The sequence below is a fragment of the Rhipicephalus sanguineus genome, chromosome 4 (genome assembly GCF_013339695.2).
Source record: "Rhipicephalus sanguineus isolate Rsan-2018 chromosome 4, BIME_Rsan_1.4, whole genome shotgun sequence".
NCBI classification, from domain to species: Eukaryota; Metazoa; Arthropoda; class Arachnida; order Ixodida; family Ixodidae; genus Rhipicephalus; species Rhipicephalus sanguineus.
This window is the reverse complement of record NC_051179.1, coordinates 152,246,912-152,274,171: the sequence shown is the minus strand read 5'-3', so window position 1 is coordinate 152,274,171 and position 27,260 is coordinate 152,246,912. Positions and strand designations below refer to the sequence as shown.

At 47.8% G+C, this 27,260-nt stretch overlaps 1 protein-coding gene across 1 annotated transcript in view; it reads left to right on the top strand.

Annotated features, from left to right (window-relative positions):
• Nucleotides 1-860: 860 nt before the first annotated feature.
• LOC119391752 (trithorax group protein osa-like) overlaps nucleotides 861-27,260 on the top strand; it is an 83,349-nt gene continuing 56,949 nt past the window's right edge. Inside the window, 1 exon segment of the mRNA XM_049415382.1 lies at nucleotides 861-1,017. Coding sequence (XP_049271339.1) covers nucleotides 1,006-1,017 — 12 coding nt within the window. The 5' untranslated portion in view covers nucleotides 861-1,005.

The following is a 27,260-nucleotide window of genomic DNA, read 5'->3' as shown; positions in this document are numbered from 1 at the left end:
GAAATGCTGACAATAACTTATTTTAGGCTAGATCTGCGTAATCGGGCCTTTGATATTCTTCGCGTTGTTTTGCCTTATTATTGCTTGCTTCAAGCCGTTCAGGTACGGTTTGCGACGGTAATTTTGTAGCTTATTATGAAAACTAAAATTGAAGCCACTCAAATTTACGTTCCACGCAACCGTCAGCATGACACGGTATAAGTAACCATGATCGGGCCACAAGGAACTGCGCATACCGCAAGTCAAAACGAGAACAGCACTTCATATTACGTCAGCTCGGCTCAGGTCGCAATGCCGCACGCCAAACGCGTACTCTCTACAGTACAACCGAGACGCATTTACTGTCATCGAAAAGCGATCTCGATGACATCTGGCACGCATGCGTCGCGCGCCAGTCACAATCCGTAACACGCCGTGGCCGAAAGGAGTGCGCTCACGCGCGGTGTAGTACCAGCCGACCGGCCGTAACGGTCAAGCGTGGTCCGTGACCACCGCGTTGTCAGTCTCTCGCCTTCCGGTTGAAAGGAAAACGGTCTTCCGCGCGCGGGGAGGCGAAGGGTAAAAAGAAGACGAGGAGGAAGTCCGGTGCCTTCGCGTCGGTGGGCACTCGGCGTGCTTTGGCGTATAAGACGCCACGGCGGGCCGAGAGGGGTGGCTGATCGAGGGGCAAGGAAAAAGCGCAGTGTTAAAAAGAACAGCGCCGCGGCGACTTGGGCGGCAGCGGGCGAGCGAAAGTGGCGAGGACCTCGCAACGGGCAGAAAACGAAATCACGCTCCTCGTCACGTGACGACGGCCGCTACCGTGGTCCGGCCGGCCGGAGAAAAAAAGAGGCGAGGGCGGTTGCGGTATAAATGCATTTTGGCGGCCCCCGACCGGCCGCAAAAGTGTAGTGACTCTCGCTGGGGTATCTGTACGACTTGTACGCGCTTCGTTGTGCCGGTGCTGGTGGACCTTTTTTTACATTCGACAGTCGGAAGGAGGAGAGAAGAAGGCTCGACGCTGCCATGTGTTCCTGGGTGAGTGTCGCTCGGTTCGCCGTCGCACCAACCGTTTTCTTCAGTGTTCACGTGCCCGATCTGCCTGCAGTGTTACCCTGTGCGTCCGAGGCTGGATTTTACTCCGCGAAAACTGAGGCGTCTCGCTTCGGGTCTCGACGTCGCCTTCGGTTTCGCGGAGGATGCGGAGGGCCTATCAGATGCGCGCGCGCGATCTCCCAAGGATGAACGGGATGCACCCGCCACCCCTGAGAGGAGCTCTTCTCCGCTCATCACGAAAGCCGAGCGGCGTAGCTCGCAGAGTTCCACTCTAGGAGCGCAGTTTGCTAGGCTAGACATTATGCAAGCGGTCTTTCGCTGTAAATCGCGCAGAACGTGAGCGCAGTTCTGGACAGGTAACAGTGAAGGCATCCTTAGGGAGCTGATACGCAGCTTGTCGGAGAAATGTACCGCGAAAGCCATTCAAATTTCGGAGGTGGTTCAAGGCATGAGGACTAACGTTCGATTCGCCAGAGGATTCCATACCTCAAATTCGTTACCGGCACGCGTTAGGAGCCGATCAATGGATACAGTTAAATCGCGATGACACACCTGTTTTAGGTCATAGCAGCACTCTGAATGCAACGTCTTCAAGGAATGTGCGATCCCGCTGCCATGCCCAGGACGCTGAATTAGTGCGCAGGACTTGTATTTGCATTTCGCTCATCTGCGGACGCTAAAGCGCCGATGGGAGAAATGCTAAATTTCAGTTCACCACACTCCATGCGGTTCGCGTAGAAGCGCAATGATAAATATCAAGCCGCTCCTTGGTATATTTCCTATACATCTCTCATAGTCTTGCGTAACCCCATCATGAAACGTAGCAGCGCTAACAGATGGAAAACACTAGCTATGGAGGCGACTATAGGAGCGTTGACTCGTAGGAGCCAAATATATGACGGCATTTCTCGAAGTACGTCACACAGCGTCCTTTTGAAAGCTTCGAGGAATGTTCCATGCCCACTGGAATATTATCGTATGTACTGGGTTGCATAGCGTTTGACTACGTTGATATACTGATTGCGGTTTAAAAAATTACTCGAGTTACTTCTCCACTTTCGGGCACTAACGGAACGACTGGTTCTTCCCCCCGCGGACGTGAGTGATAGCGAGAGAAAAACTGAGATAACAGCTGGCGACGTTGCCTAGCCATCCAATGTTCGTGCTCCTCGAGATTATTAGGATTGAAATTTTCTTGGAAATAAAAAAAGCAATAATAATTACATAACCACAAACATGAAATTTACGAACTAGTGAGCGATTCCGGGATTATCACCCGGAAAGACCATCTTAAAGGATTCAGGAAAGAAGGTTTGCGGTCGTTACTATGAGTATCGCATATTGCGTTTAACGCGAGGTTCGCTTATGCGTTGTCGGTACAGCGATTAGCCTTGTTTCGAACTATCTGCGCGTGATAATGACCTTTCTGAAGCAGGAACTGATGCTGGCCAAACCCCAAAGCTTCTTGTGCCACCTGGTCACGCGAAGGTTCTTTTTTAAGAGTAAACTATTGACGTACAAAAGATACGTTTCATGCCAAATCGAGCCGCGCATCAACAATCGTAAGACAGTGAGCAGGCAGTTATTTAAATGAAATAGTGTCGTCCGCGCTTTCTTGTGACGATTTGTCGAGGAAAATATCTTTCACAGCCCTACACTGACACTCGGGGGGACCGTCTTCAAATGACGCGCACAAGTACTACGTCCGTTTATTTTTTCTTTCGTAGAAACAACGTGAGAGATGATGGAGGAACATTAAGGGGTAATATGTCCTTCTAGTGCCGACATGAAATTTCCGAATCGCGTGACAGTCACGCGCAACATCCACTCGGCCACAAATGATACGGCACGGAAAGGAGTAATTTGTACTGACCCAAATTCTCCCGAGACCAAGAGCGAAAAGATACTTATCCTCTTTAAGTTGAGCAGTACGCACGCCGGTTCACTAATAATAATGACTGTATAACGCGCCGAGCGATCAGGCTTCCCAGTATGGAACTGTGTTTGCCGCAGGTGCGCTCAACGTTCCCGCAAGCGCGCACTTGGGAACTACACACGCGCACAACGTAGAGAAGCGGTTCTGCAGCTTGTAGCGGCTGGTGCCGGGGTGGAGGGTTTGCTCCGGTATCTGCCTAGCGAGCTCCCGGCAAAGTGATAATTCGCGTGACCTCGATGTATGAACGGTCCGCGACTTTGCATACCTTGTGCGTTCGTTTTAATGCGGGGCAGTATGAAGAAAAAAAAAAAAACGGCCGCGGACTGTGACGAAATCAGCGTACCAGGCTATCAAGGCGAGAATAAAACACGCACAAAAACAAAAACCTCGGTATAACGAACTAGCGGGCGGCACGCGAGTAATAATACCGCGAGAACGGAAATTCCGTCGAAACAGCGAAACGCGGAGGAATTATGAAAGAAGAGGCCAGTTTGGAGGAACCTTCTCGTAACGTGAACGTAGTTGAGAGCAGGATCGTATGTAAAAGGAGCACTGTAGAGTATGCGCAACTTGCGCAACTTGCTCAACACCCTCCTCCTCCTCCTGTACTCCTCCGCTTAACCCACCTTCTCCTCTACCGTCCTCGAAACAATGGAGGGATTTCGTCCGCACCCTTTCGAGTTCCCCGCTGATACTCAGTGGGCCGCTCGTTGCTGGTCGACGCTCGTCAAGAGGGAACTGACCGACTTGGAGTACGCAACACCTGTTGCCGCCGCTGCTACAGCCTGCTTCCGTTATAGTACAGTAGCACACGGCCCCATCGCGCCGCTGTGGCCGATTTTTTTCTCGCGACGCTATGCAGGACACTTGCCGCCGCGGGTTGCGCAACATGTTTTCTCACGTCTTTAGCCTGAGGGAATGCTCGTCCATCAAACAGACATCGATTAGACGACGCAAATTACGTTCGTCGATCCCTCTGACAAAAGGACGTGATGAGACAAGAAGTGGAATAAGACGGATGACAGATGTCGAAGAGAAAGGAAGCAAGGGGTTCGCGATCTCGCAGACAAACGGTGGTAGACGAGACTAATTAACGCGCGTGGCCCCAACTCACTGACTGCACTGTGCATGTGGCCTTGGAACCACGCCCTGCAAGACGGGCGAGAATGCGACGACGAAGGAATGTGTTCGGTCGATCGACGTGTGTCCCCTTGCAGGCTGTCGCCGTTAAGTGTCACTTTACAGAAAAGTAGGTTACCGGGAGCGCGTACCCATATGCGAACAATGGTATTTCATTGGCAACACTGTTACGCGTACAACTGTGGCGGTAAACTGCCCCCCCTCCCCCCCTTGTTCGTTTCGCATGGCCTGGTATACTGCATGTGCGCGTCGCAGACATGTGTCTTGCGTGCGCACATGGCCTTGGGAGTCTTGATAGGGTAATGAGTGGCTTAATCTCATTAAAAATACATTGCGCAGTACTCTGACGGCATTTTCTCCCCGCGACGCGCTGAAGTATCCCGTGTGTTCGCATCGTTTCGTTCCTGACCTATTTATTTGATGCGCAGAGCAGCACAGCGCTGCTCTACTTCATTACGCCGGATCATTCAAGCCACTCGAATGAAGGCTGCCGTCTTAACTTCAGGAATCTTGCCAACCATTCGTTGTATCATTATTTTTCTTCATTGCAAACGGCAGTACACCATATATATATATATATATATATATATATATATATATATATATATATATATATATATATATATATATATATATATATATATATATATATATATATATATATATATAATGCTTATTGGAGTGCAGTTCTTAACCGCGACGCTTCAAGCCGAACATATGCGCCTCGGACATCTTCACGTGTGTCAGCAGCATTAGCGCGTAACTTACAAAAAATAATGATAAATAAGTTAAGTGGTGATCACATGCCATAGCCACAATATGAGTGTGAGTGTGAGAGACCACGAATTAAAATTAACTTCCAGGAGTTTTGAATCTATAAGTCTAAGAACACGGCCGTTCTTTGTTTTTTCTTCAACTTCGCCACTAACGAAGTGGGGCCGCCTTGGACGGTAATCGAGCCCGCACGCTTAGCAGTCCTACGCCAAAGCCGCTGAGCCAGCCCGGCGGATAAGGAAAAAAAATTTACGCCGAACAGGGAAAAAAGAAGAAAATGGACACTTCGTTGGCCCGAATTTCACTATTTCTCCGTGCGCGCTGCGTTAAATCCGGTCACTACGTTCGGTTGCTACTGCTTTGACGTGACCCACGTGACGTGACAATTATCAGAAAAACATTGGCTCCTCCCCCCCCCCCTTCCCCCTTCCAATAACCAATGGTGAGAACCCTTTTCTATATATAATGATGTGCAATGATCACCTTCACGGGGAAAGAGACTGTCTACCTCTCAATATCGATTCGCTGTCTAGGACCAGTGGCGACCGCCGCGCTGACTGCAGATCTCACTTTTAACGGTTGACTAGGTCGCCGTTGTAAAGAAACAGTTTGATCCGGAGTGCTGCACACGTCGGCGATTGCTTCGACGCGGTGGACCGAGCACACAGTGAACAATCGTTCCGGAGCGAGGTTTGGCTCAGATCGAATCAAAATGTGCAAGATAGAAAACCGAAACAGGCGGAGTTTCTATAAAATCAGCGCAGAACGAGAAACCGTGCCGCGGAAGTGGGACGCTGTGAGCTAGTATATAAATGACGGCCACCTGTTCCGCAGACCGGTCCGCTGGGACATTCGCAGCGAAACTGTGGCTATTGGTGCTGTCAGCGCAAACATGTTGAAGGTGTTTTGCAGCGGCAGTAACGCATTCGTAGGTGTACGTATAGGCTTAGGAGGAGCAGTGTTGACCCGCCTTTACGAGAGGCTCCTGTCAGAACGATCAGTACTAGACTGTGAAAGGGTCTGGGAATGAGCCTGTTGGTATGGTTTATGACTGCAAAACAGCGCGAAAAACGAAGACACAGGGTCAGCGCTTGGTCCTGTTTGTTCTTCCTGCGTCTTCGTTTTTCGCGCTGTTTTCCAGTCGTGAAGGCAGCACCGGAATGCCGACTCGAACTCTCGCCGCACCAGAAGTCTATCAAATTCACACTGAACTTTTTTTTTTTTTGCGTGGCAGTGGCCTATAGGATTGGTCATAGTACTCCCGCCCCTCACTTCGTATTTTTTGTTTGTTTGTTTTCGCGTGCTTGCTCTTCTCTCCGCTCTCCTTTCCATCCTTCTTTCCCCTTCCCCCTCACCCTAGCACAGGGTAGAAAACTGGATGTTACAATTTCAGTTGACCTCCCTGTCCTTCCCTATTATATATATATATATATATATATATATATATATATATATATATGTATATATATATATATATATATATATATATATATATATATGTATATATATATATATATATAGAGGAGCAATTAGCATGTGGTGTGAGAACAAACGAGCGTAGTGAATGAACGCTCGCAGGTGTTCTAGAAATGCGAATTGCTGCCGGCGCGTAATGTGAATGTGAACAGAGCGAGCCCTCGAAGAAGAGCGCTCGTTCTGTGTGGCATATTTTTGTTTCGTGGAACGAAGGCCTGTTGGGAAACAAGAGCGGGCGGAAGTGATGCAAGCTAGAAGAATAAGCAATCAAATGTGGGATTTCATTCTGAACTCTTAGAAACACTTGCCATGCATAATTTGTGGTGGGAATCCGCACCGTCCGAACACTATAGTCAAGACCATATATATATGGACGAAGACTTCCTGGAATGGTGGTATGTGCCCTACTGTCAGTGAAACACTTCGCCATACCGCATGCATCGAAGTCTTCCTCTGGTGTTTAAAAAGGCCTACTTGAGAACCATATTAACACGAATATGTATGCTGATATAAACAGCGCAGAACTACAAGTATAACGATCAAAGCGGCCTATATTTTCCGCTGCGGGAGACAGGCCGTGTCATTAGGGCAGTTGCAATTTAATATAAACGAGCGAACAGCCGTGGCGTGTGCCAAACTATTGACGTGACTTCGCAACTTGAGACTCATGTGATCACAAGTGCGGTGACTGCACTTGTTAATCGTGATGTTATAGTCAAGGGTGCGGTTATGTCAGCGGTGCGAGCGACGTCCAGTGACTTGTCGAAGTATAGGGCACGGAAGAAAGGGTAAAGATAGTATTGTGGACAGGCGCTCGCCTGCCGTCCGTCACGACAGTGATATTCTAAGGCATATAGTTGAGAAAAAGACCCTTATAAAGCCATGCCGTTGTTTACTTATTTTGTTAGATTTCCAGGCACACGGAGAAGAAAGAACTTGTCTGTAAAGTAAAATATAGCTCAGCTTCCTAAGTACATCTAGACCTCGGGAAAATACTAGGACATATGCTTCCTCCATCTCAGCAACGACAACTTTTAAAACTTCTGTTCATGTTACTCGAGGGCATTAACATTATTGAAAATTCCGCGCATATATTCCAGAGTTCCTGTTCGTGTAGGCGCCGCCCAAATAGCTTTGGCTTTTTTGGAGATACGCTATAGTAATATCCTCTCAGTCAACAAAACAAATGCCTTGCAGATAAACTTCGAAATAGAAATAATAAAAAATGAAGTCGACTTCAATTCGACGCGCTAACATCTTCATCGCGACTTCGGCGTCATATAGGTGCTAGTGTGGAACGCGCACTCACAAACACAAGCGACGAACGTCATCAACCAGCAGAGTCCGCGCACGTCGCAGCCGGGATCGCGCGGGCGTCTCCGTGAAATCGTGACAGCCGAGTCGTTCGTTTCCTGCACAACAACGGCACTCAGTGCGCCAACGCTGCATGCAGCAGCAGCAAGGTCATCGCAGTCGATCAGCTGCCGCACAAGAGGGAACGCCTCGCGATGAATTCTAGTACGCTCTCGGTACCGGACGTGCGGAAATAATTGCGGCCAAGCTGCGCTCCAGCCTGAAATCAGCCCCGAACTCCGGCCGTACGTGAGCGGCAGGCGTGACTGGCGAGAGCAGCTATATAACGACTAACCGATAAGTGCTAGTGAAATCAAGCCAAGCCTAGTCAAGTGGGGTGCTCTCTAGGTTCCCGAGAGCCACGGTTTAACGTGGCACGCCGGAAGTCACTGAGCGTGTTTCGGATAATAGCCTACACCGGAGATTAAAGCGTGTAAAGAGGACACGTGACGCCTCTTCCGGCGTTTTAGCATAGGATTCAGGCGTAATTTGTAGTATGAAATGACGCTTGCATTGGCACGATACCTAACGCAACTCACTCATCTCCTGTATTCGATTCCCCTTCTTCAATACGCTCTCTTTTCCTGCCTCGCACTCCCCCCCCCCCCCCCCCCCCCCCCCCCCCCCCCACACACACACCCCACCTATACATCTTGCCTCATCCTTCATGCGACAAATGCTGCTCTACGTTGTCCTGACACAAAGTTGTTATGCATCGTGTTACGAAGACAAAATAAGATAAATGATGCGTAGTGCTGCCTCGCCGACTTATAAGAGATTAACGTGGCGGCTGTGATTGAGTTAGTCATGAAGCTCAAATACGTGAAAGACTGACTATATGTGAAGGTCGCAATGCAAAATACCTGCATGATACGACGCGTATAGCAATGTTTAAGAAGTCTAGACGTGGAGGTGTAAACACCGCGACATGGGGGTCGAGATTAACGCGATCTCCATCTTTCTACTCTTCGTCACTCGTGTTTCCAATACGAAAGGAAATTTTCTTGCGCGCTCAAAGCAAAGGAAAGAAAATCATATGTCGAAATGATAGCTTGTTGTCTATGTATTCCGGAAAGTTAGTTAAGTCGCATCGATTCACGTCACGTGATTTATTGCACAATAAAAACCTGACGACATTTGCAGCTAATAAGAATTTATTGTTATCAACAGTTCACGCTAATTACGGCAAAGAAACATCTGCATTCACTGCTATTTCACTCTGGAATAATTTACCTAAATCTATGAAATCTTGCGTTTCCCTTTCAGTCTACAAAAATGACCTTAGGCATCACTATCTGTACTAAGTGTACACACGTCATGGTTGTTGTCTAAACGACTTTTTTTTTTGCTTGTGCTTTGAATTTCTTTTGTTGTGCTTTTTTCATGTTTAACTGATCTGTATTGAAATGTTTTATCTAATATGTTTTGATTTTTTCCAATAATTATGTTCATTTGTTGTTGTTAGTTATTACCTACAATGCTTGTACAATGAACCGAGGGTCCCACTACAGTTCTTTTACTTTGGGACCCTCGCCTGTGTATTCGCTAATCTTGTATTACCTTTTGAAATCGATAAACTGAAACTGAAGCTGCGCTAGGCGTGATTCCGTAGAAGCTTGGCTTTTCGAAGCTCCGTATACGTATAGTTAGTTAACTTTAGGCCGAGCTCGTCAACGACGCGCAGTACACCGATTGTCCTACAAGTAAAATAAGGGCTCATCACCCTCGAGTGTTTCACACATAAAATCACATTACACAACTGCTACATTAATCACCCACGGAGCGAACTACCGAAAAGGGCTCGGCCATCGTACAAAAGCCAACAACTATATATATATAGCCATCAGGTAGAGAGCAAGACAACCTTTAACGCCTAACCGGTGCACGGTTAACCGACGAACACGAATAGTTATCCATGCACGTTCGCTGTTCAACACATGGGGCTGCTACCAGAGACTGCGTGGCGACTCGGTAACATAAAAAAAGAGAAAGAAAGAAAGAAAGAAAGAAAGAAAGAAAGAAAGAAAGAAAGAAAGAAAGAAAGAAAGAAAGAAAGAAAGAAAGAAAGAAAGAAAGAAAGAAAGAAAGAAAGGGAACGTGATAAGGGAGGCAAGAAGCTGCTTTGTTAAGAACCCGAGCGGCCCTGTTTCTGGATTGATACGCGGCGAGAAAATAAGTGAGAGTTGAACATGCAGAGAAAGGAGCGAGGGAAAGGCTATGCGCTGCCGGAAGAGAGAAAAAAAAAAGAAAAAAAAAATGTTCAGGAATGTCTCCTCCCCTTCCTGCGGGCGCAACGTGGAATCGCGTCGCGCGCCCAGCGCTCGTTATCGGCCACTTAATGGTTGTAGGTCGAGGCACCATTAGCATCGGTGGCCCGTTTATGGCCCGGCACCCTTTTGTCTCCGCCTCGTTGTTATTATTATTTTTTTTATTTGTTTACTCCGTTCGTCCTTGTATGTCGTCTCACTCCGGTTATTGTCATCGCTGTCGTTTGGACTTGAATGTAATTTCGCCTACACGGGAATGTATAGACGCGTGCGCGTTCCGAGTCAAGAGACGCGGATCGGCCTACAGCACGATTGGTCCCCGAGGCAGGCCGTTGTCAGAACTTCCTCGAGTTTCTGGAAGTCCGTTTGGGAAGCGTCCGAAATTGGGTCTATGTACGGCCGCATATTCTGCTCTCCTCCTTCCTTCCTTTTTTTTTGTTGTACATCAGTCGCAGTGCCTGTAGGTGAACGCTTCGGCACTTGTTATGCACATAACAAATCGAATGAACGCAGACAGAGGGGTGCAGTGAGCAATGCGGAACATCAAACATTAAAGAACAGGAACTGAATATAGATGCAGGAGAGGAAAAAAGAAGAAGCCAGCCTGTGGTATGGTCTACTGAGCATGTGTACGTTGTAGTACCTAGAGTATGTTAAGATGAAAAAAAAAAAAAAGCTTTTCTTTTTTTATGTGTGCGTGTTTGTGCACAGCCATGTGATTCAAGCGGACATCACTTCATTCGAAAAAGGTCAGTGTCCGCCAGACCTCTTTGCCCGTCACTATGGGGCTAAACAAACATGACTTCAGAGCGACTGCAGCTTAACTCAGCGTGGCAAAACGAAAAATCAAAAGTCGTCCGGCTGGTACATGTGGCAACGACCCAGATGCATGCCCTTCACTTTGCGCTGATAACAGGATTAACTGCTTTATTTCGGCTTTCGGTGCTGTCAAACAAAGTTCAAGAATATGTAAAGCACTTTCGCTGTTCACGGAATTCTCACGGACTCATAAATAACGCGAATAATCCATTAATATATTCCAAAGCGAAAAAAAAGACTACTAAAAAGAAATAATTAAGTACTCAGTACAATGCCTAAAATAGCGTCAGAAAACTTAATCTCGCCCAGGATGCTATAGTGACGGATTTGATTTTACTTATTGTAGCACGAAAGTGAATGCTGTGCACATGACGTCTAAGATCTCGAACGCTCTCCACTGTGCACTCAGGCTATGCGCATTCCCTACGACTTCATATCAACTATCACGCTGCATATTGACTACACATTAACTACCGACTTCTCTCTCCTAGCATCCTTCCGCAAACTCTGGTCGTTGTTTATCGTACTGCTCTTGTTTGCCTTTCGTACGCACTCGACCGCAAAACTTAGTTCTTGCATCGCGACCAGGCTTCCCAGAAGAACTAGATTTTCATGCAGTTGAGGCATTCGTTATAATATATAACTAGTCCACTAGGTTCTACGCTAGTTTACTAGGACACTAGTGAAATCGGGTGGGCGAGACGCTTTTCTTTTTCCGAGTGCGGTTACTGTCAAGACAGCAAACAATTTCAAACTTCTTTCGAAGTCGTTATAGCAAAGCTTAATTTAACTAATGGCCTTCCATTCTACGAAAACTTTTGCAGTCGGGTCTGCCTTTCTCTCTGGTGCAACGAGCGCGTGACAGGCTGCCAGGGGGTCTCGAATCCACGGCGCTTCCACGGAGCCTTGCTTGCATGCACTATACTCTTATTTTTCGTGCCTCGCTCCATCATTCCAATTACATTATTCTTTGCGTCTCGCAAAGATGCGCTTGCCGGAAGTTACTTGGGTAAGCGTCCTCGTATTCCCAGTGTTCTCTTTGTATTCTGTAACTGCACTCTCTGCTGAAACTTTCTAATGTCTGGTCACATCGTCTGGCGCTGCCTTTCTTGTAAATGATCTAATCAAGAGAGCTAACGGAGCGGCCCGTCTCTCGAGAAGATTGTTTCGCCCGACCTCGTTCAAAAACCGCGGCTGCCTCACTTTTCGCTAACTTGAACGCGTTAGTACATACAGCCACTCGTATAGCATACACAGTGCGGGGGAAAATTGGTCCTCTAAACTCCGACTTCGTGGGTTTTTAAACGGTACGCCTATAGGCTATGCACGGCGTTATGCATGGCCAACTCGAGCGGCAGTGAAAACCAGTCGAGAAGTTTTAATCTCGCGTTGAACTCCTTCGCTGTTAACCTATACAGGTGACTACAACCGAGTCATTACTACGAACCGAGATCCTCCTGCTCAGCCACTTCCACGTGACCTTCGCAAAACTTTTTCGGAACGAGAAACCGCATCTCTCGTTCTACGCTGAAAGAGTTGAACTTCTTTACCCCGCAACCCTGCGGAATAGAGTGCGCCCTTGATGCATATTCGCAAGCGGGTGCGCAGCTGCATGATTAAGATTCCTTTTCGGCGCCCCTACCTCAATCTGCGGGAAAATGTACCGGCCAGTGTATGTGAAGCTGCAGTCTTCGAAGTTTCCGTGGCGTCTTGGGAGTCGTCATTTACGCGAGCGGTTACCGGGCTCTCGCATAGAGTTCGCGATGTGGGGGTTCGCTGTTCACTTTTGTTTGCGGAGATATAGGTCCGACGCTGCTCTGCGCCCGCCCTCTGCAGAGCTGTTTCGAAAGATGTGCCAGGTCTATTTGCACAGCTAATGGATAGAAGTTGTCCGAGAGAGCGACCGCAATGGCGGGGGGCGCGGAAAGCTTCAGCTGGCAATCACTCCTACTCGTTACGCCTGGGCGGCTTCTGAAGAGCGCGTCATTATGCGTCCAGGCGGTCAGTGCAGATTGTGCCATATAGCTAACACCATTCTAACGTTGAATAACTATACTCTCAACTTCGATGAGCGCGTTTCGGATCACATAGATTTGTACTGACCTATTTCGTAGCGGATAGAAAAGCTGAGCGGGAAGCGGTCTTTCCAACTTAGCCGCAGAAGCTGAAGTCGTCAGGGTCAACAGCTGACGCTATAGGGTCAAGGCTCGGAAAAAGCTTTCAGAAGAACTGCGATATTACGATGGAAATAATGCGGACCACATACAAATTACCGTCACGCCATATTTCAACTAGCTTTCCAAACCTCGAGGAAACGCTGCATCAGCACAATGACAGCACCACTCGCCGCAGTACCTGAAGACCATTTCCAGGTACTGCTATAAGATACAACGACTCCACACATTCGCAAGAACCCGATCATTGATATCGGGTCTGTCTTGATCACTATATGTAACCATTTTGCTGTATATGTAAACATATGTACATCAATATACCTCACCATATATAACCAGATGTTTCACTGAGTCATTTGTAATACTTGGTATCCTGTCACATGTCTCAGCTACAAAAGAAGCTATGAAAGATTTTTTGTTTTACTTTGTCTTGCCACAGCAAGCTCTTACGCAGTTGTGACTAAGCAACATATTGTGAACGAAGAAGACGAAGAAGCAAGGACAACGCATCAGGAGAGACAGATAACGACCAAGTACATGAGCGGTCGTTTAACGAAATCAGTTCATGCCATCGCGAACTCGCCTTCTTGCACTGCCAGTACAGTCTTTAGCGGCCGAAAAGTAAGAGGGTGTGTCCCAATGTGAAGTGTACGGATTCGTAGAAACAAGACTCTACTCCAACAGTGGCGAATAACATGGTTGTTACGAAGGGAAGCGAAACCGAGTATCGACAGGTCTGAAAACGTCCTCGCATCCTCGGCGGCTGTGTGTCCGAACACGCGTGAGAGTTCCCCCCCCCCCTCTCTCTCATCGCTTCGAAGCGCTCCATCACGCGACGTTCCGTTACGTCATCGCTCACGCGACGTGCAATTAAGTGACCCTGATAGGAGACGAAAAGCGCTTGGCTCGCCACTCCACTTTGGCAATCCGATTACCGCGAGGGGTGGCTCCGCGCACGCGTCGGCTGCCGTCGACTACTCGTCAGCCGCTGAGCCACAGTCGACGTGGTGTGGGCCGCACCGCCTGACGGCCCGATTGCATGGCGGACATCTGGATGCGGTAAACCGATTGCTAAGACAATGCACGCACATCCGCGGAAGCCCGCATGTAAAAGGCGCGCCGCGGTTGTACACTTCCGCACGTAGTGCGCCACTCTGCAACCTGGGTGGGCGAGAGTGGAGTTCGAGAGCGTAACAAAGTGTTCGGCCGAAGCATCATCACCGTGTTTACAGTGCTCGATTACGCTGCGGTCGGCCGTCGCGTCCTTCTTCCGGCATTCCGCCGCGCCTCGCCGTGAAGCGATAAGCAATAATGAGGCTGCAATCGTTCCCCCCTCGGAAATTTATTGCTGCGTTTATGGTGCTCCGCTTCTTTCACGTCCTATCCCATCATTCGTGCTTCTATCTTTGTCTTGTTGTTCCTCCCGTTGTCCTCTCCTTCCTCCTGCTTCCCGTCAATCTTCTTTAATTAGTTTGATCCTGTGAGCGGTCCGATTAGCGTGACGGGACAATTAGTTCGCAGCGCTGCTGGCAACATGGCGCTCGTGATAGGCAAGCAGAGCCTAATGACAGCGGAAATATACCTCAGGCCTCAGGGTATTGCGTGTAGCTTCACGAACACGGTTAAGATATAGCTTGACTGTCGTGAGACTTCCAGTCGGCTGCGACCATTTGGCCGTACCACTTTTTTCCTGCAGTGTACGCAGCCTTATTCCTAGTGTGAAACGTGTCCGCTTATCTGCTTCGAAAACAACCAGCAGCTTATCACCAAGGATGCGTCCAACGGCGGGGCTCCGTGGCGCCTGTATAGAAAGCATTCAAGTTGCCGCCTGATGTCAGAAGCAGAATAAGAACGATGCACAGAGCGGTGACACTTCAGTTCTTCACGAAAAGCCCGCGTGAAAGAGACGCATAGACGTGAAGCAACTAATGGCGAAAGAACGCATTTTCATGTTTTCTATAATGTGATCACGATTCCTCATTTAGCTAGGAGGCGAATGTTATACCCGACGCTATATGCTTAGGGCATTGTAGGCAAAATAACTCTCATGACACACATGCCACGTATCCAATAAACTCTTACGGTCGTGCAGAGGGGCAGGTTTCCCATTTACGTGGAGTCGCTCGGAGCAGCTCACGCTGAACGGTTCGGGGTCTGCGATCTCCTCTAACCGCTCTTCGTCTTTTCTATCCATTCTCATTTAATCCCTCCTTATCCCATTCCCTTGTGCACTACTGCGCAGGTGTCCTCCTCTGAGACAGGCAGTTGCAGGGTGCACTTTTCTCTTCATTTCCTGTTATTTTATTAAAATATCACTCCACCCTCTCTATTTACACGAGTGGGGGGAGGGGTGTACGCAGATGGCGTCGACCAGATTAGGGGAGGTCAAGCCAAAATATCTGTGCAGTGAGAAACTGAGAGTGAGCTACACAAAATAAGTTTGTAATTGTTGTGATCAAAGCATAGAAGCTTGTTTGTGCAAGGTTAATTCAAGAGTTATCTATGTCTAGAGCAAAATTCAACCGCTAAGTAAGGCTGCTTAAAGTTCGGAGGGGGTAGGAGAGGAGGTGGGTGGCTAGCAACGCCATTCCAGGAGTGGGGGGTGAGGGGGAGGGGGGCGTGCTGCATTTTCTTAATTGTCGCTTCTGTGTTCATATGCACACAAATATGAATCCTACGTTTTCCATCGCATATGCGCCATATGTGTCATAAAATATATTTTAATTCGGATATTACCACCGCCGACTCTCGGTATGTCCTAAATGGCACTTAGGCAAAGTTGTGTTAAGCCCCTGGTATGTATTATGACCTTCCTACTATATGCTCTAAACATTTGTGGATTGTCTTAAAATTTACACTTCTTTCTATAGATGACGTAATCTCGCCTAGTGCTTCTTTTCGGTGTCATGTTGGTTTATTGGCTGGGATCTTAACCAGAAAATAAATATCCGGTTTGCTACCCTGCCCTGGGGAAGGGGAGACAGAATAGTGAGAAAGAGAAGAATGAGATAGAAAGGGAGGGAAGCACACACACACACACAGGAGTGTCATAAGCGTTCAACGAGGCGAGACGCTCGCAGAAACTTCAACAAGGTGAAATGTAACTAAGACCACATGAAGGAACAATATATTGTTGTTGACGTAACGAGTGCAACACTTGCCGTAACCTGCAATGCTGAAGTGCATGCGAGTGCCTCTCAGAAGCACAAGAATCACTCAGGGCTAGCTCGCGTACTCGCCTGTTGTTTCACGATTCCCACTACACTCCACCTCTTTTTTATGAACCTCTTTAATGTGAACTTTCGCCAGTAGAACTCGATAAATGTGCCCGCAGCAACCAGGCAGTGTTTCCAGGGCTGAGTGTCCCAAGCGCCTCAGTTTATTTACGAGATCACAAACGCGACCAACAACTCTTCACACACGCTCTAACCTCGCACTTAAGGCGAAAGCCTCAGCTGCCTCATAAAGCGCGAAAAATGACTGTTGGTGTCAGCGGCGTTAGCGTCAACACGCAGTGATGCTAAAAAATCATCGCGTGATGACGTCCCCACGCGATGTCGTCATGACGCCATCGATTACCAAAACGTGTGACGTCACTATGGCGCCATCGTGATGTTACTATGACGTCACGTGATGACGTCATCGCATATGATATCACACATGACATCGCCGCTTGGTGAAAGGTGGGCCGATCACAGAGGCAGTGCAAAACCACGTTAGGTGCAGAATGCTTTCGGACGAGTGATCAACACAGTCGACTCAGAAGAAGCAGAAGGAGATAGCTTTCGCCTTCGATTCGTGTTAGGTAGGTGCAAAAGGACCCTGTGACTTTGTCCAATATGCACAGGCACTTCTTCGCAAGCAGCTCTCGGGATTCTGACAAGAGCACCGTTATCGAAAGCCCGACACCCATCTCGGTGGTGAATCGGTACTCCATTTGCTTTGTGTATACGGACATATACACGGGCTCTCTCACGCACAGTGTTTGCGGATCAGTAAAACTTTTGTTGGGCCTAGTTGGTACATAGCGTTTAGGAACAGAACTTCAGCGCAAATGAAGACGAACCAGTGCTTGTCTTTCTTGTCTTTGTGGTTCGTCTTCATTTGCGCTAAAGTTCAGTTCCTATTCGCGGATCAGTTCTCGAAAGGCTACAAAAGAAGGCGGATAATGCGGCAATTTCCGTCGTCCAACGAAAAACCGAGGAGGATAAAAACAACGAAGGAGAAGGTGCCCGTGTAACAGCGACAAACTCCAGAGACAGCCACGCGATAATGCCTCGCCGACAAAACACACTTCGCCTCACATAGCGTCGTCGTTTCATTCGCACCTATTTCGTATCGCGCGGTGGTGTGATGGAGGCAACAACTTCCCCGCGCTTTTTTCGGGCGCGTGCTACAGCCGTCATTTTGATCACTCCTCATCCTTTTTCTACGCAAAGGATTCTCTTTTCATTCCTCCGCCGCACTAGACATGGCTGTCTTTCATGGCGCGCGACCTGCTTTTCTCTGCTTTCTGTGTCCATCCTTTTTCCGGTTCGGTGTCCGTTTCACCTTCTCGCTGTCGACCTCTCCGTTAGTTTAGTTTTACTGTTTACTGCGGTAACTCGACCGCGTTGTTCTTCTATCCTCTTTTTAGTGCTTCTTGTTGCGTGTGTTGTGATGGCTTCAGCACGGACCTTGAAGGACATCCAAGCCCGCTGAGAGAGGAAGTTAGGATAAAAGCAGCGAATAACTAGAAAGTCAACTAAACAACTCGGCGAAAGTTCGCAGACCGCCGCTCTTCTCTCACCGGGGAAGGTGGCCGCACGCCTGTGCGCATGCTCGAGCTGTCCACAGCTCAATTACTGCCGTTTCAAATCACCTCTTTGAAACGCCAGCCTCTTTCGCTCGTCACGGTCGCCTGGTTCTCGCGGCTGAAGGACGCGGTGCGCGGAAGGAGAGTCGAGAACCGTAATAAAACACTCGGGCGGCCAGAATAGTCAGGTCGTGAGGCAAGGCGGCAAGCAGGACTGCGGTAGTTTGCGTTCCTTGTCCCGGTCTAGTATTTGCTATGAGCGTCGTAACTAGTTGCCGCACTTTCAAGTGGCATTACGGTCAGCGCCTTGAGCTTTGGGTTAGACGCTGCTACGGGTGAAACAAAAAAGAAGAAAAAAAAGCCACCAAATCGACAAAGTGCTAGAGGGCGTTCCGAAGGACCTTAATAAGGTTTTTTCATCGATCCATCCATCTGCAGTTAGCAGCAAGATCATAGCAACTACTTTAAGTAAGTTCTGAAAGCACTGCGCGTGGCACCAGTATACTCTAAGAAGTGAAAAAAAAAAGGTTGCCTGTTACTCTTTTTTTGGTGACTCCTGACTTTAAAGATACATGTCAACACTCTTTTTTCATATCACTATACTCTCTTTGGAGTGTAGTGGTTGCCGCGACTCACAAACAGAGAGTTAACGCTTGTCTTTAAAGAGATCTATGTATGTGACAAGTCAGGATTCACCAAAAAAGAGTGACAGATAGTATCTCTTCCATGTTGTTGTTGTCGTCGTCGTTGTTGTTGTTGTTAGTGTGTAAGCCTCTACGTTCATCTTTTTCTGCCCGAGAATAATTTTAAGAGGTGTCAAATCATCCGATTCCCTCAGTTTCGTCAACCATGCCACATAGTCACGCGTCTATAGCCCGTCCGTGTCTTCGACTGAGCACAGATTAGGCGCACCTATTTATTTATTTCGTGACACGAATAACACCGTGAAAGATGCCACGTTTAGCGCTTATCTGCTGACTTCTTGCTTCCCTAGCGATTCCGTATATACGCTACAGAGACATAGCCAGCGACCTAAAGGAAAATAAATCTTGGTTGAGAAGGCCACCCTTACAAAAATGCTTATAGAGGTTTAATTAAGGCTAAATTGACTTTTCTCTATAGGATCTATTGTGTTTAAATTGAGCGCCAATTGACTTTTTCTATTGAGTTACACAAGGATATTGGCCACCGTGTTTCTATTGAAAATCATATTTTGCGTGTCAATTTAGCGTCTTTTGTGCGAGTCAAAAGGAGCTATCGTGCTTATAGAGGTTTAATTAAGGCTAAATTGACTTTTCTCTATAGGATGTATTGTGTTTAAATTGAGCGCCAATTGACTTTTTCTATTGAGTTACACAAGGATATTGGCCACCGTGTTTCTATTGAAAATCATATTTTGCGTGTCAATTTAGCGTCTTTTGTGCGAGTCAAAAGGAGCTATTGACCAGCTATTGACTGTGTGTACGCAGTTTCAATTGAAACAGTTTAGGAGAGTGTATATTCAACCCTTATTGTGTTCAGTAAAAAGCACCTGGTATGCAAGTGCGCTACGCAATTGTCAAAAATGGTGGCTGAGTTCCTCCGCGTTTAGGAACGTAGGCTATTTGCGACATCTCTTGAAAACTAGCCACTTAAATGTTGTGTTTTAGAAGTGGTACCCAATTATATACATTAAATGCTATCAGTGTATTTTTTAAGCATTTGCTAGCCATGAGGCTGATCATTCGAATTTACTGTGCCGAACATGAAAGAAATTCTCCATGCCGCCTTCAACGCTTTGTCCTAGCGAGAGTTTTTCCTGGCCTGCGCTGATGTTTCAATGGTTCAATCCTACGAACAAGGTAAAAACTGGGAGAGAGGTCGCAAATTAGTGCACGGGCCCGCTATTCACATGAACGACACCATACACGCACATGTACAGTGATGCCGATGTTGTGATTTCTTCATTGTGTAAGCTGCAGCTGACCTTCGGTGTTCTGCAAAGTGTTCAAGCCAAAATGGAAAACACAGATCTGTTAACATCTATATTTATTTTTATGAAAACTCCAATAGAGACGAATGCCATCATTTAGTTGGCGTTGCGCCTGTTTCAGAATAACCAGGGCGAAGCCTGCCTGTAAGAAATACAAAAAAAAGACAAATCTTGTCATAAAAAATAAAATAGGTAGAAGAGGACGGTTTAATAATGTAAACCACAATAGTTACGTAGTAGCATACTGATAAAAAATCCAACGCACAGTACTTTTTTTCAGTTTTCATAACTTTCGAATAGAACGTACGAAGGCAGTGAAAATGATAAACTTACCTTCAAAGATAATCAACAGAGGCACGTGGTTTGGAGATCCAGAAAATACCGAAAATGTTGATCGCGCATCAAGGTGACGGTGTGTCTGCAGCTTTGCAGAAAGGACGCTGCGATGGTGTCTTGCATGTAGGCTGAGGTGTCCATTTTGCCGCAGGAAAGTTGCGATTCTGGGTCTGATGAACAACCGTTCCGCCGAAACAAACTTCCATGTACGGCCACAATTGCAGCACACGAGCGAAGTAGCTTTTTCACACTTTCGCTGATAGCCTGTGTAAATCGCGGTACTCGCTGTCCACGAAATCAGAGCAAGAGATATCGCAAGTGACGAACACGGACCGCATTGGTGACGCCGGTGAGCAATTCTGAAGAAGAAAGTGCGGCGCGGAGGGATACACAAGAGCTAAAGTGACTTTCAGAAATTTACACGGGTGTAACTCCCAATAAATTCTGCGAAGCTTATTTGTGAACTAAATTTCAAGTATTCATGATGCAATATTAGCACCCTATAAAATACAGATTGATCTTTCCCTGCGTTATTTTCTTGGTCGCAACAGTAGACGGGCCTCCTTGCACCTGTGCAGTGAAAGTTTGCGACATGTCTTCTCCGAATTCTTCACCCCTCATGGTCCCCGCCACGTGCAAAGAATGCCGCCCGCGACTTACCAGACAGGCGAGTTTCGGAACAATAGGGCGCGCCTTTTCCCCCCACGGGGGAGAGCAGCTTAAAAATGCACGACCATTGCAGGACGCGTTCGTCGAATCCGCAGTCTTTGCGTGTAAGCCGGCTACCACGACGTGTTCAATCCGCATTTTTATCGTACTTCTCATGAATAAATAGTAATAAAATAATAATAATAAAGACACTGCTTGCAAAGCATTGAATGCACATTCCAATAAACATTGAATCAACGGTATTTTTGCTAATCTCGGAAGGCAAAATTTTAGCGCATCATTGAAGCAAATGCAAGTGTCGTACTTGACCGCGACACGATCCGTCATAGCGGGTCATATGGCTACGCATGTTTTTTGACAATTCATGGTGAGAAAAACCTTTGATCTTGCATTCAAAGAACTGTCAACTTCCCCTTTACCCCGTCGACAGCCGTGGGGTCGATGCTGCTGCAGCAGCATTGATCTTGTGACCTTCGATCAAACACCTAGCTCGCTTAATTTTCGTTTTTCCGTTGCTTTTTGTTAGTACCCAACAATGAAAAAGAAAGGGGGGGGGGGCCGGGAGGGAGGCCCTGCGGTGAAACTTGGCCCTATACCTAAGGAGATGCCCTGCGCATGCGTGCTTCATGGTGCTTTTGTAGCTATATAGAACATTATATATAAACAAAAAAACTAATTCCAGGTACATTAGGTCATTACGCTTCTGTGATGCAAAAAAAAAAAAGTGAAATGTCATATCGCAAGCTAGAGAAGCATAGGTAGCACTGCATGCTATGTTGAGAGGGCTCAGTAGCCGGTCAATAATGCATACGTTGAGTTCGAGTCAATTGGCACTTAGTTTTTTGAAAGACAATTTAATGCGCATAGAGTGTGAGTAAATTGGCGCTTAGATTTTTTAAAGTCAATTAAATGCGTAAAGAGTGTGAGTCAATTGGCACTTAGTTTTTTTTAAAGTCAGTTAAATGCGTAAAGAGTGTGAGTCAATTGGCACTTAGTTTTTTGAAAGTCAATTAAATGCATATACAGTGCGGGTCAATTGACACTTAGTTTATTGAAAGTCAATTTAACGCGTATACAGTGTGGGTCAATTGACACTTAGCTTTTTGAAAGTCAATTTAATGCGTATAGAGTGTGAGTAAATTGGCGCTTTCTTACCTTTAGTCAATTAAATCTGTACCGAGCTGACCCAATAGACAATGCGGTTGAATTGACCGGCAATTGACTCAATACATGCTCAGTTCCAGGTCAATTAAAACTCAATCTCCATTTTTGTAGGGGCAGGTTAAGAACATCATTGGGAACGGCCAAGTTGAGCGGCTAACTCGATCGCACCATTCAATTGGAGAGTCTGTGATTGGCGGCTGAAGGAAAGCTCGCGAGGCAGGTGGTATTAGTTTGCCGTCCTGGTCAACGCTGTCTGATTGCTTGCCATCCCAACCAAGTAGACGTTAGCGTACGCGGTCAGAGTGGTTCTGCGTGTCGTGCTTGATGTGCGGGTCTGATTCGACCGTAATTCCTGAGCTCGGAGGAGGCAGCCGGATAACGCACGATCTATTGCGCGTGATTGTCGGTGACAGCAGCGCAGTTGCGAATATTTTCTGGTTGCGCAAAACCGCTGGTGGCCTTCGCCTGAAAGGCTCCTCTCACTGAACGCGTAGTACAGAGAGGTTAAACTGAAATAACCGCCCAGTATGGGACTCTGAAGGGTGAAAGGCGGAGATGATTCGGATAAAAGGAAACGGGTTACGGAAAGGCTGTGGGCACGCTTGGCAAAGATCACGTGTAGCTCATGACAAAGCCTCATGAACTTAAAAGAAAAGAAAGCATAGCAGCAGTGTTTATTGCCACTTCTACTGACGCCGGATAGGCTAACGGATGAAAAATTCTGGTTCCGCTTAATTGGGACACAACGCGAAGACTGAAAAGCAACATGCCTCCACAATTTCATTCTCAGTTAAGGAATGGATACGATATCACCTCAAAGGAAAAGTGACGAGCTCTCATGCGATGTCTGTATCACCGCTGCATGATCACCGTGCGTTGCCTTGTTCCCCAAGGCCAAGCAGCAACAGGGGCTGTTCCGAACGTTCCGCCGTGCGGTCCAGACTTCTCACATATGTTTCTCATCACTGCGCAAACAATGTAAAACCACCCTTGATACTTTTGTGCGTGATTGTTTGCGGAATAATCACCCGAAAAAAAAAGTGACTTCATTAGACTGCACGCAGAAATGCTTCGGTTTAGAAAGAGACGAAGAAGGAAAGACGGAATCGGCAAGCTAGGACTTCCAGAACACGCGTTTACAAACCGCTCGACTGCCTCCATTTTTGCGCCGCTGGGACAGTCGCATTCACAACGGGTCGCCCCTCTGCTGACCGGATACCATGCTGGCGCAGCAGCTGCAGCACCAACGCGTCCAGCGCGCGAGCGGGACACATTACGCAAGCCGGCGTCGGCGAGACGCCTCCAGCTCCTTCGGCTTGCCCAGTCGGTACGCCCCGGGAAACGAGAGCACAGTGCTGCACATACACGCCGCATACTTAGCGTATGGTCCCCTCGGCGCGAGCCGGCAGCGGAAGGCGAGATTAACCTTTTTTTTTTCTTTTTATTTTCCCCAGAGGCGCGGTCAGCAGCTCAGACAGGGCTGTGCTTGTGTTGCGGACTGTCCAGCAGGGCTGTGCGGGAGAGGGAAAGGCCGGAAGATAGAGAAATGGGCGAGATAGCAAATCGTTGGCACCGCTTTTCGCTCGGGTCGATCAGTTGGCCGCAGCCACTTGCAGCCCGAGGCGGCTCTGACATTGCCTGTCCCTGATCGATGCGCAGCTCTGGTTATGGTGGTTACGCGAGCCGGAAAAGAAAGAAGAAATCTGGGTTAACGTATCTTCGTTTCCTGCGGTCCGTTGGCCATGGCCCACGTAGACGCCTCCTTTAGGTGCCCGCACATTGGCACACTGATGGCCGGTGTATAGCTTATACGTATGACCGAAATAATTGCGAGGCTTACTACACAATGCCCGTTCGATTCGATGCGAGGAGGGCCCACTAGCGAAAGTTGAGCTGGCTTTACATACAACTCGGGCTGCGCGCCGAATCAGCGCGCCAGCGAAGCTGGACTTGTAGCAGCGATGACTCCTTCCTCCTGCATGCAGTAATGTAGGGCATATCGCCTCATCGCTCGCTTCCTGCATGCACTGTACTTAGGCTGCGGATGGAGACAGCGTAATCATGTGTGATTCACCACTGCAAGAGCTCGCTCTAGGGAATATGCGCCGCTATTAACACACCGCTCATTCAACGCCAAGTAGCCACGCCCGTTGAAGTCGAACGCACGACCCGTCATACTGTTTTCAGTGTTGTTTCTCTGTTGTTACACGGTTACATGCTTCTAGCAAGTTATTTTGCGTGTCTTTTATGATTCAAAGTAGCAAGCTCACTGCTGCGTTTGCCAGCAAATTCGCACAGACTGCCTTAACAAATGCTGATCGAAGCTCACATTCCGCCTATTCTAGTCAGAGTGCAGCGAAAGATAGAAAGTACTGTATTCTATAATTCATCTGCATGTTCCTACTGGTGCTAGCACAGTTAATTTGTTTTATCATGTCAGTGAAAGTCTGCTGCAATGCGTCTTGGCGACGAAAACAATATGTATGTGTTGTGTTTAAAAGGCTCGAGCTCCATCGCCTTCTCTGTTTCTCTCGAGTTTTTGGTTTTACTATTGCTATGGCAACGCCTTTGCATCTCTTTCCACAAAGTGAGGTGATTTACTCTGCAGATTTCTTGATCTCCTTGAGCCACTTCGCTGCGGCGGCGATTTCCCGGAATATGGACATGGCAGGGCACGTTTTGCATTTGCTCGAATGCCGTACTCGCTTCAGGTCAACTCGCTCGCCGTACAAAACACTGTAACGTGCGCTCAGGCAAGATGTTCAGCCCATTACAATGCGGTCATTATAAGGCCAGTGGCTATCGCGGGTGCACTCCGCGAAGCCCGCGGCGCAGCTAGCTGCTCCGGTGTTGTTCGGCGCTGCTCCAGATACGACGCGGAACATTCTTTCGTCCAGCCTGTGCTATCGCTGAAGGGCGGTGCTCGACCTCGCCGTCATAGACTGTATAAACGCGAGCGAAAGGGCGAGCGCACCCCTCCTTTCCACGGAGAGAAACTAAAGAAAGTACAAAAAAGGCCCAGTTGGCGTCCATGCGTCGAAGCTGCCGGCGTACGACAGCGTGGCCACGAGGTGTGCTCTCCGCTTTGCGTTCCGGACGACCGCAGGCCGCTCCGGTTCCGGGCGGGACCCTGAAAGGAGTTGCGGAAATATGAAAAGCGATGACGGCGACTGATAAGAGAGCCGGCCGGCCGGCTTATAATCTCTTTTGCTTTCTCGACGATGTCGGCTGTGCTGGAACCCTTCCACCACTACGACACTCGCCAGAGTATATATCTATAGCATGGGACAGCGTGGAAATCTCGCTACTTGAACGCCAAAGAGGCTCTGAAGCGAGCTTTTGTTGAATCCCAAAGCGTCTCTGGGAAACGCGTGTCTATGATGATACAAACTTTTATGGATGAAACGTGCACAATATCGCGAATATATACTACGAACATATATACTACGTACATATACTGCGTAATCTACGCATTATGTGTACGTTCGTACAATAGTACAACTTATACTACGTACTTATATGTACAGTGGTCAACTCTCATATCTATAACGACGGAGCGTCGTGCTCCGAACTGCACGAGCGACATCTACAGTTGAAAACGGGGCCCCTCTGAGCATGCGCAGCCCCACTGATGCGCCTACCTTGCATTTTCGATCGTTGGTTATCACCGCGAATGCAACAACAGCTTTGGCCGTTGGAAGCGCTGTCAACAGTTTATCACAAAAACAAAAAAGAAAAATAGAAAAAAGGAAACGAAGCGAAGCGAAGCGAACCGTTGTCAGCGCGCGATGAAAGCTATGCTGCGTGTTGATTTCCCGTTTCGCGGTCACATCGTCCCAGCAGCAGATTTGCGTCCACTTATAAGTTTATCCATTGTCCGGCGCATTGTCGGTATGATATGATACTGCGAACCGAGAATAAGTGCGCAGTATAAAACACGCCGATCCGGTGATTGCACTCTCTCTTTTTTTTTAGGCGCTATACGGTGACAGCGCTTCTGACGGCGAAATCAGTTGTCGCGGCCGCGGCGATAACAAGGACGAAAATTACATGGCGAGCGCATCAGTGACACTGCGCATGCTCTGATGTGGCCCGTTTCAAGCTGTAGATGTCGCTCATGCAGTTCCGAGCATGACGCTCCGGCGTTATAGGCATGAGAGTTGACCACTGTACGTGGTATGAATATCATTGAATCAAGAATCATTGAACGCGGGGAGTTGCCGCAGCCAACGTTTCGGCAAGTGTTCTTGTCTTCTTGAAGGCAGCAACTGCCTTCTTTAGCGCGAGTACGCATACACATACACGCGCCAAGGTAGGCAGTTGCTGTCTTCGAGAAGACCGCTTGTCGAAACACTGGCTGCGGCAACTTCCCGTGTAAGAGGATCCTCCATCTCTTCAAGCTTCCATTTTACCCTGAACATCTGCCTGATTTGGCACGGATACAGCGACGGCGAAGGTGGCGCTGTGATCGTGAGCTCACGTCGGTCCTGGTTCACAAAGTGGCGCGGCAGTCATGGCCTTTCGACGTGTGCGCTGGATCGAGAAACGCGTTCTCTTCGAGCTCGACTGCAGATATACACACAGTGTTGATTCGTGCGCGTCCGCAGGTGGGACAGCCCACTCTTTGTCTCCGGCTTCTTAGATATGCACGATAGCGGTTTGAATGGGACAAGAAAAACATGAAAAGCAATGCAACGTGGGATCACTGTCGAGGTTGTTTCGCTAGTGCTGACTATGAAATGGGTGAGCGCATGTCTATAGTGGGTAACCGCTCTAATATCATTAGCGTTTGCGAAAATGCCAACGTTAAAATAAATTAACGTAGTGCAGCCACGAGACGACAATGACGTACACGAAGAAAAGCCTGTAATAAAAATTTCGAAAACTTCGGTCAATATTCGTGTTCTTACGTTTAAATGTCTCTGGGTGCGGTGAAATACTTGCGATGACCTTCCACGTGTTGCGTACACCTGAATCCAGGCCATTCTTGAAGAAGCCATGGTATGCCGCATTACAGGTACAGTCGCGAGCAAAAGTTTAGATACCAACTGGTTCCAGAAATAATTTCTTTTTTCTGCAGCCTGAGTATATTGGTTGAAATGTAGTGGTGCAACTAAAGTGCATTTGTTTTGAGAATGCAATGCATTAAAGCAATCCTACCATGTGGAGCTATGCGAGGAGAAATTTAATTTTTTTTTTTTTTTTGCTGGTAGCGTGGTCCCGGAACTTTTGCTCGCGACTGTACGTTCTTTCCTCATGCGAGCAAGCACTTCAATGCTCTCATAACGAGGGACGCGCCTGAAATTCCCCGTAATCGAAGTATGAGGACCGAGACGAACGCAAGAAAAAG